This window comes from Fonsecaea monophora (assembly GCF_001642475.1).
Source record: "Fonsecaea monophora strain CBS 269.37 chromosome Unknown Scaff8, whole genome shotgun sequence".
NCBI lineage: Eukaryota > Fungi > Ascomycota > Eurotiomycetes > Chaetothyriales > Herpotrichiellaceae > Fonsecaea > Fonsecaea monophora.
In genome coordinates, this window is record NW_019173939.1 from 222,164 (window position 1) to 233,321 (window position 11,158).

At 52.9% G+C, this 11,158-nt stretch overlaps 3 protein-coding genes across 3 annotated transcripts; all 3 read left to right on the forward strand.

Annotated features, from left to right (window-relative positions):
* Positions 1-135: 135 nt before the first annotated feature.
* Positions 136-2,300, forward strand: AYO21_01981 (hypothetical protein; the record flags this gene model as incomplete). The annotated part of the gene is made up of 4 exons (XM_022651962.1): positions 136-519; positions 567-1,777; positions 1,849-1,916; positions 1,996-2,300. The coding sequence occupies 4 exons, from the start codon at positions 136-138 to the stop codon at positions 2,298-2,300; spliced, it is 1,968 nt and encodes a 655-aa protein (XP_022515706.1).
* Positions 2,301-2,708: 408 nt separating this feature from the next.
* AYO21_01982 (anthranilate phosphoribosyltransferase) lies at positions 2,709-3,989 on the forward strand (the record flags this gene model as incomplete). Its single annotated transcript, XM_022651963.1, has 1 exon — positions 2,709-3,989. One exon carries the CDS (start codon positions 2,709-2,711, stop codon positions 3,987-3,989), a length of 1,281 nt encoding a protein of 426 aa, XP_022515707.1.
* A 3,104-nt stretch (positions 3,990-7,093) lies between these two features.
* AYO21_01983 (hypothetical protein) lies at positions 7,094-10,679 on the forward strand (the record flags this gene model as incomplete). The annotated part of the gene is made up of 5 exons (XM_022651964.1): positions 7,094-7,192; positions 7,242-7,561; positions 7,616-8,027; positions 8,087-8,220; positions 8,279-10,679. The coding sequence occupies 5 exons, from the start codon at positions 7,094-7,096 to the stop codon at positions 10,677-10,679; spliced, it is 3,366 nt and encodes a 1,121-aa protein (XP_022515708.1).
* Positions 10,680-11,158: the final 479 nt, after the last annotated feature.

Here is an 11,158-nt window from a genome sequence, read left to right on the forward strand (position 1 = left end):
ACCAATTGTCGTCTTGACGCGGTTGAGTGCTTGCCCGGCAACAGTAAGCCTGCGCGGCAAGAAAAGCGACGTTGTACGAAACCCAGCTCCCACAAGAGCCTGTCCGTCCCCCGTACAGAGGGTGGTCACGATTCAATGCTCCGTGATAATTCCATCTTTTCGTCAACAGCATGTCCACAGATCAGGTTACCAAACTTTGTCAGCCCTCTGGTTGCAGACTTGAGCCCCGAAACTACTGCTTATTTGCAGCACAGGGGAGTCTTCGACATACCGAATGCCAACTGCCGGAACGAACTGTTGCGCAGCTACTTTCTGTTCAGCTATCCTTTGTTGCCTCTGCTGGATATTGGAGACTTCTTGCGTCCGATGATCGAAGACGCTACAGGGGACAAGGTCAGCTTACTGCTCTTCTATGCTGTCATGTGTTCTGGGGCTGCACATGTCGACATGCAAGTCTTGAGAGAGTTGGGCTTCACGTCGAGAAAGCTCGCCAGAAGCGCATTCTTCGAAAGAGCACGCGTGAGTACTCACGTCCGGAGATGCGCCGCTGATGCTAACCGCCAAAGTTGCTATACGACCTCGACTGCGAAAGGGATCGAGTCGTGCTGGTACAAGCCTTCCTGTTGATGACATACTGGTATGATCCCCGAGAAACGCATAAAGATCGAAAGTTTTGGATCCGCTCCGCCGTGACCCTTGCCCAGGATCTAGGCCTGGACCTGCATCTCGAATCTTGTGACACAAAGCGACATCGAATGCTCAAGAGGTTGTGGTGGTGTTGTTTCATGCGCGATCAATTCGTCGCGCTCATGACTTGGACTCCGCCACAACTGGGGGCGTGGCATCGCCATCTAACCATGCTGGCAGCGGACGATTTCGAGATGCCGGATTTCTCTCCGGCGGTGTCCCGTATCCTCAGAACGTGGGCTTTCGTCGATGACCAGAGGAGCCGGATTGATCTCGCAACGCTCTGCATCGAAAAGGCAAAACTCTGCGTGTGCATAAATGAGATCCTGCAAGCACGGTATTCGAGTCGCCGGTACGAATCAGAAAGCAAGATGATGACGATTCTTGTCCCGCGTCATTCCAGTGCCCATTCGTTTGAGATCTTGGAGCTCGACCGGCAACTGCAAGAATGGTATCGTGGTCTGTCCGGCGCCGGAAGATTCGACCTGCGCGACCCCGCGGATTCTGCATTCATCAAGACCTCGAATGTCATCGCCATGCATCGAGCACACCTGAAACTACTCTTCCTCTCGGCGATGATTGCGCTTCACAGACCCCAGATTTCAGAAGCGACCAACACCCTACCGCCCACGTACCGACAGCTGTCGCAGACGAAACTACGTGACGCAGCAGAAGAGGTGGCCCACGTCGCCATATCGATCAAGAACCTCGAGATGGGAACGCATATGACTCCCCGAGGAGTGACCCTGCTGCTCCCAATCATGCTGGTCCATCTCCAAGACGTCATGCCAGAAACACAAAACCCGCAGAGAAGCAGGTTGGAAAAGTATTACGACTGTATGCACATTCTGGACTCGATCGGAGCCGACGGAGCCTCTGAGGATTTGCTGCCCTCGAGACTCGAGGCTGCGTTTCTGAAGTTCAATATCTTGCCCTCGGCCGAGCACTCGATTCCCCCTTCTCTCAGTGTCAGGCCGAATGTTGACGATTTGCCGTTGTCACGCACAAGCCTGTTTTCATGCTTGTCACAACTCGGCGTTATGACTTCGTCCGAGGTCGACCTTCTGTCTGATATGAGCCTCGCTCGCGCGTGCGTGTCGGACACATCGGAATGCGATCGTTTTCACCATCAAAGGTCTTCTAACTCTATCTCGCCATCAGGACGGACAGTAACCCGCCAGCCGAAAATGGAGCTACACTTGCCCTCGACCTCATCTTGCAGAGCACCGGTAAGCCTCCCACCTACCCAAGTCCTAGATATCGAGAGAACGGTGGATCCCAGACAGGTCTATGCTGCCCCGACTCCAGCGAATCTGTGCAGGCCGACGCAACCAATTGGACAACCCGGCCTTCTCTCCCATCCCGGAGAGGAAGACACCATAATAGAATGCTTCTTCACTTGGAAGATCGAGAGGACAAAGATTCCTGTACAGAGACAGCTCGTTGAAAGAGCGTACGAAGTCGTCTTGACCCAGATGTGGACTTTGGATGATTTGAGGGCCATGGAAAATCTCAACTCTGACCTCTACAGACTGGCGATGCGACATGGCATACCAGATGGTCTAGCAAGGGCTTTTCGCAGGGACTTTGACGTGTTTATGTCTCAGTGGTAATTTTTGGGTGACGTTTCGACGCTTAGAGGATGGAGCACGCACGCAGGGTAGCTAGTAGCTAGCCGTTTGCCGAAAGACAAAAGGCTATGCTCTTGTAGTTATCTCAACCCTGGCAAGGCTGAATGAGGCCGAGTCCCTTGCCCTGCCAAGAAACCAGGGGTTTTTCCAAGCGATGGATGCCGCAGGTTTCCCCACAGCAAAAACTCAAGGTATGTAAGTTGTAACAGCTAATTGCCCCGCAACCACATGCGCTATTGACTCACAATCCCGCGCAGCCAGTGCTCATACGATACCTCTTCCATTCAGCTTCCAACCCTTTGTCTCGCACGGATTTCCAAAAGGCTGAGGACATAATAAAATACTAGATCACAGTCTCGGTCCCAACTTACGTGTGAGCCATACAGAAAGATGGCCGACCCTCCTCCGCCCAAATACGTCTCGATCGCCCCGCTGCTGAAAAAGCTGTCGGCCCCGTCACCCCAGGACAACAGCGTCAGGGCCGAGGACATTGCGCTGGCCTTCTCCCGCACGTTCGAAAACGAACTGAACCCCACGCAGCTCGCGGCGCTGCTGACGCTCCTGCACTCGACGGGCAAGGACCGGCATCCGGACGTGATCGCGAAGTGCGCAGAGAGCATGCGCGACGCCGCCGTGCAGGTGGACAAGCAAAAACTGAGAGAAGTCGTGCGGAAGAGGAAGCGCGGCCGTATGGGCCTGGGCGGGTACAGGGGCGGGCTGTGCGACATCGTGGGCACGGGCGGAGATTCGCATTCGACGTTCAACATCTCGACCACGGCGTCGATCATCGCGTCGCCGATCCTGATGATGGCCAAGCACGGCAACCGGGCGCAGACGTCCATGTCTGGGTCGGCGGACGTGCTCAATGCGATCCTGCCCAAGGCGCCGAGGATAGAAGCGCTGAGCGCGGAGCTGTTGCCCGAGGCGTACGAGCATACGAACTACACGTTCCTCTACGCGCCGAATTTCCACCCGGGCATGAAATATGCCGCGACCGTGCGGCGAGAACTCGGACTGAGGACAATCTTCAATCTGATGGGCCCGCTCGCCAACCCCGTCGAGGCGCACATCGAAGCCCGGGTCGTGGGCGTCGCGTACCAAGAGCTGGGTCCCGTCTTTGCGCAGGCGCTCCAGTTGTCCGGTGCGACCAAGGCGCTCGTGGTGTGCGGACAGGAAGACCTCGACGAGATCAGTTGCGCGGGCAAGACGAATTGCTGGTTGCTACGAGAAGCCGAGAATCCAGAGTACCGGGGCTCTCGCGACGACGAGGACGATGAGACCAGCGACGACGAGGCGCCGCCCAAGTACATTTCCAAGGTGGAGCGGTTCGAGCTCGAGCCCGCCGACTTTGGCCTGCCCACGCACCCACTGTCGCAGGTGGGCGGTGGTGGGCTACCCCGGCAAAACGCTGCCGTGTTGATGAGCATTCTGCGCAACGAGAGACCTCGCGACGACCCGATCCTGCACTTTGTGCTGATGAACATTGCCGCGTTGCTGGTGGTGAGCGGCGCCTGTGACGCCGATAGCTGTGAGAGTGGGCCGGTCATCACGGAGCGAGGTCCCGCGGGCGGGAGATGGAAAGAAGGCGTCAAGAAGGCCAGGTGGTGCATAGAAAGCGGGCGGGCTCTGGAGGAATTCGAAAAATTCATAGAGTTTACCAACAGGCCGTAGAAATAGAGAAGCCCAAAAAGTTCACAATGTCACTTGGTATATCATGTCGTCTGGAGCAGGCTTGTTTTGGAGTCATTTCTGTATTTTTTTTTTTTTTGGCAGATATCCATCGGTTTGGTCTGGCAAGGCCATCTTGTCTCAGCACCGTCCTAACAACGCCTAGGCTATGCGGAGAATCATAATCAAGAAACCCATTGTTTATCGCGTCTGCGTCTGCATCCTCCATCCGCATCGTTTCTTCTCGTAGCAGCCGCTGTCATATCTCATTTGTCAGGCACCACCGATCAGATCGGACGGGCTGTCCCCCACCCCCCCGGTTCATCGCGGTATAGTTTATTCACCGTGCCTCGAATTGCACCATCCTGTATAGATCTCCTCGTCAGCAACAAGTCCACACTATCCCACTATCCGTCACTTTTTTCCCAAGGCGCACCGCCTTGTTGTGGAAGGCCAATTTTTTGGGGGCAGGACTAACCGCTTAGTTCTCTCCTTGTAGAGCACTCTGTGCCCACACATGCTACACCGGATGACATCGCCTCTCCCCAAGCTGACTTTCGTGTTGCACTCGCCGCAGACGTACTGGACGGTCGGGCCTGTGGAGCCTTCGCCCGCGGCGTAGCCGGTCGCGAAGCCGCTGGACTGGCTGGGGATTTGGTAGGCTTGTGAGGACGACATGTTTTTTTTTGGGTTGGGATCTTTCGAGCGAGCGAGGAGGATCGGATGAAGGCGCACGGATAACGGGTGAGATATTAGGTCTCAAAAGAGGGAGGAGAGGATGGTTGAAGAGGCGTGTGCGTAGGAACACGATCTATGTGGAAGGCGAAAGTTGTAAATGTCTGTCGGAGAACGAAAAAGAGTTGCGCTTGCAAAATGGGTCACGTGCAGATAGGAAAAGTCCCAGCCTTGCTTACGTGATGGTTTCTGAGACTAAACCACCAGCAACGAGAAATCGACCGGGCACTAAACTCCTCCTTAATTGTACGAGGTACAAGAACAATACAATCTGATTCTCCTAATCTTCGAATCTTCTAGATTGATACAGACGAGTCGGATACCACAAGCAAGCTAGCGAATCCCATCGCTCGAAGTATGAGTTTATCTCTTCGCGACTGATGGCCGATGCAGTTGTGGCATCCATTTTTCAACGCCAGCGAAATTTCGCGGGGATATATATGGGTTAGGAACTGCCTTGTGGGTGGGGGATCAACCTCGCGTTGGGAATCATGTCCTGTTCCTTGGGTGGTGGTTCGTACCGATGTGCAAAGATCGAATGGTAGGGAACTGCTTGGTTTCACGGTACGTAGACCAAAGGAGTGAACGACATATCCTACCGTCGCGTACAGGTGCCGACCGTCGACTTCGAATATACATATTACAAGAATCTAGTTCTCTCTGTCCATTCACTGAAAAGCCGTGGATGGGATCCGAGCCATCACGTGATACAATGATAGAAACTGACAAGTCGGCGGCGCTATATCACGTGACGACCTTGATATCATCCACGCTTTTCAGGGGGTCTGACATTTGAACATGTATGCTCCTTCACGGGCATTGATAATCGACCCTGCCCGACGTTGAAGCGGGCGCGTTGGGTTTGTCAGTCCGGAGGAGGCTGGGGATTATGTGGAGAAGAAAGTGTACCTCGCGAACCGTGCAGATATCCATTTGTTATTATTTTAATCCGAAGGAGCAGGACCGGAGCCGGCGCGAGGAACGTGCTGCTTGAAGCAAAGACATCCCAGCATCAAATGAGCCCTGGGAAGCTGGTAGCTGCTGAGTGAACCTACTCATGCGGCTTGAGTCAAGGATGCCGAGAGTCCACTTGACTTCCACGGTTTAGGTTTGCCCAAAGGCTGCTGGACGCGATCTCCCGGGATCAACCCTGTCAAGCTGAGGGCATGTCAGCCTCGCCTGGGCAACAGGGGCAGACCTGCTGAGGTTTAGGTGGAGGTGGAGGTGAATGTCTCAGTCCCAGGGGCATGGATGGCCATGCATAGGACCGAGTAGATGCCACTAGACTCGGTGGCGAATCTTGACCTCTCCAAAGTCCATTTCCATTTTTGAACCCGAGCAACCCGCAACTTAGCCTGAGCCATGACTAAGCGGTTCTGAGCTGTGATTGTGCAATCCTGAGCGTCGTCTTGGCAGGCCTGAGGCGCTGTTTGACTACTGGCGTCGGCAGAACCTTGAGTACCAGACTGTGCAGGCCCCCATAACATGGGGCCCCTGGTCCCCAGTTTTTGGTGTTACGCTGCACGAATGGGCCAAGTTCCGTGTCCCCTGTCTTAGCTATTGTCGCCAGGAAGACACTTAGGGCCGCTTTTCCAGCCCGCGCTGGCGCCTCGGGAGGCAACCAGGTGGCAGAAAGCCTCTGATTTACCAGTGACGTGGCATCTGCCGACTTGTGCATTGTAAATTGAAGTCTCCACAACAAGTTCACATGCCGACAGATGCGTTTTGTGTTTTCAACGTTCGGGTTGTTTGCAATAGAGGGCACCCTTTCATCCCCACAACTCAATCTTTGAAGAAAGGGGCCAGAAGGAAGAGGGCATGAAAACGCGATGTCCTGTTGATATCTAGTACTGCAGTAAATTTGCGAACAGATGAGCGCCTTGGAATGATAGAATACCTATGTACCATGGGTGTGGTAGCGTCATCTTCGGCCAATGTCACTAAAGGCGGTTTGGGCATCCGTCTCCAAAGATAGAAGGGGTGCTGCGCTCGCTATTGCCAAGGTTGTGCTGTTGCCTTTCGACATACGCCGGCCTTGGCGGGCTATGTAAGGTTTGATAATCACCACCGAGCCCTGTTAGAGGCCGCCTCACTCTTCAGAAAGTCTCTAACGCCTCTGGGTAAGACACGTAGCCTATATAGTCCGACGGCCCCCAAGTCTCTTGAATGCAAAACGTCCTTCAGTTTGAGTTACAGCCCTGCGCAAGATTGTCCTAAGCTGGCACTTCACTTTAGAATAGATACTCCTTTACCTTCCCCACCCTCAGGAGCCCGGTTCGCCGGCCGAATCCCACCGCATCGGAGCTTTTCCGCACCCAAACTCGGTCATTGCACAGTACCACGCTCCAATCACAGGTGAATCTCCAAACGAAATGGTTCAGCTGGGAAAAGTGCACAACTCCGTCTTCTCAGGCATTGCGGAAGCTACTCTGGCTTTGGCGAATGTGAATTTTGACTTTTCATTGGTCAAGGTGAATTATCATCCTCCTATCGAGGTTGCACACCAATCAAGCGTCCTAGGTGAACGCCCCGGTCGAGTTTGAGGCAGTTGGTCATGCTCTAAGCACTTTCCGTCGTGATCTTGCGGAATCCGGATCTATTCATATAATAGCTAGAAAGCTAAGCGCCATCTTTGAGGCTATTGTCCCACCAACACCAAGACTATACGAAGCATATGGACGGAGAGCCTCGGGTATCTGTCGGCACTACGAAGAGAATGAACCAGGTGCTGAAAGACTAGGTCTGTTCGCCGACTTCGCTGGTCCAGACGGCATGTCAATATGGGCAGCTGCTACGTCAGGCAAGGCTGCAATTGCAGTCCATCTGCTGGCATGTGTCCTGTACGTACCCCTTCCCATCGAGAACACTGGTTGAACACTGACCTCGATATTCAGCGCAAGATTTTGGAAAGCAGCAGAAGCTATTTCGATATGGGAGGAAATTATCAGTGTTCGCAAGAAGCTTCTTGGAGAGGCGGCGAACGATGAGACATTTCAGATTGCCACCATTCTTGCCTCTCAAGTGTCGTTAACAAGGGAACAACTTGCAGAATGGGACAACAGCGCAAGAGCATGGCTCAGGTTCGCTGATCGAGCTAATGATGTGCAGCAAACCAAGCTCAAGCTTGTCATCGACGAGATACAAAGACCCATAGATACAAAATCTTCTCTGTATGAGAGTGTCATTGATGCTTGGACGGTGGCTCTCCGCGGCATGGAAGAATTGCTTAAGGGCGCCTCTCAGGGTGTTTCTCATTCTGGGTTGATACTGGCACTTTCATGTTGGCATCTTTATCCCGACCTCAGTGTAAGAATGTTTCACGGGCGCTCTGGAAATGCATGCGCGGCCAACTGACTCGAGGACAGTTCGAGGCTGGTGCTCCTGTCTTGCAGAAAGATGAGCTGTTCCCACGTGGGACCACTGTCTACCTCAACCTGCAGGGCAACCCGAACACGAATAAGCGCGGCATTTACTGGTCCTTGTCACTTTCTCATATGAGGTGAGTAACTATGCCGCTGATTAGGGCTACAATGGTCAGCTGATTGCTCCTGATGAAGGTTCTATGGGGCGCCTATATGGTCTGAGAGCAGCTATGCCACGGATTCATCGAGGATATCTTTCACTCAACTATTACACGCCGTGCTTGGTTCAACAAGCAGCCAATGGACTATCAAGTCTCCTTCACCGCTTGACGCCTCTCGCATCATACTGGCAATGTTTAAAAGCTTCGAAGGCAATGCTCCAGCATGGTTACGGATGCTCGAAGTTGCTGCTGCAGATATGCTGGACTCAAGCGACACTGCGAGGCTTTTGAATATGAAGCTGTATAGGGTCGGTCAGGAAAGAGGAGCATCAATGCTAGCGGATCCCCGCACGCATCCGCTCCCAGTCTTCGGCTTCTCAGACCCCTCACTGTTCCTAAGGTCCTTGAAAAGCCCAGAATATAAGCTCAAAATCCTTCGGAAATACGCAGAACGGTTCTTTCCCATGGCGAACGGGCGAGACGTGATTTTGAAGATCAACTGCCCCCAAAGCAGGTATGCGCAATTACCACCAGTGCCACAGGACTCCTTTTATGATGACATTCATACTCGCACAGAGCACACTGCGACCTCTGGTGCATTTCCTGCTATTACATCTCAAGACAGGCACCGTACCATTACTGATGCGAACGTTGAGGGGGGTGGGAGTGAATCAAATGCTAGAGATGTCTGCTCCGAAGGCCTACGGTATACAGTCACGCTACACAGAGCAGAAGAAGACAGAGAATCGCCATTCACAGAACACTCGCAAGGCGAGCGAGCGGACTTGACGTATGATGCTTTCTTCTTTGAGCAACCACAAGAAAAAGAAAGGGTAGACTCAAAAGGCACCCCCATTGAAAATGGTCCTGCCGGCACGGTTTCTGAAGTACAGCCCATGGATCCTTCAACCGTACCAAGAGTAGTAGTCTTTGAGGCTACTGATGGCCGAGATACGTTGTCTGACAAGGACGGAAATCCAGCGCCAGAATCAGACATCTATGATGAGTATATCTCTGCATTTCCACTGGAAGGAATTCATGCACATCGACCAAAGTCCTATCTTCACTGGTCCTACAGAGACGTCTGTGACGATGCGTGCTTCCTTCGCAGTGACGATCATCACGTCCACTTTAAGGCTAGCGACTGGATATTCCCGGACAACAACATCAATTCAATTGCCATTCTCCCACCAGACTCGCGGGATGATGATCGTACCTCAAACGATTGCGAACTTGGAGTCAGGAGAGACTTTTTCTTTGGGGATCCTAGATCTAGTGCGATGTTCGTCCATCCAGACTTAATCGCCCAGTTCGAGGCCGCCACGACAGGTCCCAGGTGGTCACAAAAACTCAATATGAGAAGGGAGATCGACTTGATCGATATCGAAGAAGCCTTCTGCTCGAACCAGATAGACATGGACATGTGGGCGTCAGACATAGAGAACAGGCCAGAAAAACGGCAATCCCTCTACTACCAGTCCCTCGCCGCCCTAGCATCGGCTTGGAATCTTTACAACGACTTGGGCCAGGCAACAGTCCATCCAGCTATCCTAGGTAGACGTTTCCTGGACTCGGCATGGACGAAGAGTCTCAAACTCGAATTCGCCCCGCTCACTCATCCAGAATGTCGTACCCTCACTCGTCAGCAGGCCTTTGCGTGCATTGCTGAACTCGAAACTGGCGGAATTGGTCTCGCGTCTTCCAAGTTTGAATCTGTCATGGCAATGTCCATTGGGGAATCCATCTACGTTGCAGGGCCTCTTTTACAAGATCCATCCGGACCCCGTGAACCCGACAAGGTCATCCGGCTTGATGGAAATGTAGGCAAGTCGGGCCTAGCACTCATGATCCCCCCTGCAGAGCCAATGATCTCGAAATCCAACCCTGAAAGCTGGCTTAGGATCGATCGACAAGAGTATGACGGACAACTACAGGACTGTTTCTCACGAACCAGCCTACACCTGTCTTTCACAGACTGGTCTGTTCCCGTCGGTACAGGTGTTGCAGAACGAGGTCATCGCAGCCCTGAAGCCTCGCTTGTGGAGACTCTTGTATCCGTCTTCGATGGGGGGAAGTGGATTGGTGACTTGGACGCCTTGACAGCCCTACGGCGAGGCTGTTCGCAGCCGGATCACGAATTCTTCTACTGTCACACTTGTGATCATGAGCTTAGTCCGGTGGATGAGGATCACTCATATCCAAATGCTACTATCGTGGCTATTAAGTCGTGGGACGAGTTCCTTGAGAGACCCAACAGTCCAGCAGTGGTCATGACACATGAAAATTGGGAAGCTAGACTAGCAGCAACAGTTATGGGAGTGGCAAGAGGGGATAGGGTTTTCCTCTGCAGAGGCGCTGTTTGTCGGGATTGTCTTTTGAAGCTGGAAACCTTTGGGGGTGAAAATCTCGTTAAACGAGCACTGTTTATTGCTTGACAATACGAGTTCGGTACGTTGCGGAAATGAGTATGTTGCTGGACCTTTCCCTCGTTTTCTTCTTCAACCACTTTTGTGAGATTTTGATACGGAAGGTGTCCTAGTTACGAATATTGGTTCCCAAAACTACACCATTGAAGGTGATCAGGTAAAGTTTCCATATTATCAATTAGAAACACTATAAAGTTTGGCGTGAGTCTCTAATGACGGTAGGGTTCCAGAGACGGGCACCCAGTAGGTGACACAATTCCGTCACCAGTGAGGCAGGAAATCCGGGCAGAATACCCTAATAGTGGGGACAGAATTCTGTCACCCCCTGGGTGACGGGACTGAGCACAGGTGATGAGAATGATGCGGAGGTTGAGCAGTGGCCTAAGCAAGCTGAGCAGCTTACGTAGGGGCTGACCTGAGGCTGAGCTAGGTCAAATGATGCCTGAGTATAGCGGCACGCCTTGGCCGCAAAGGGGTGGCCAAGTGAA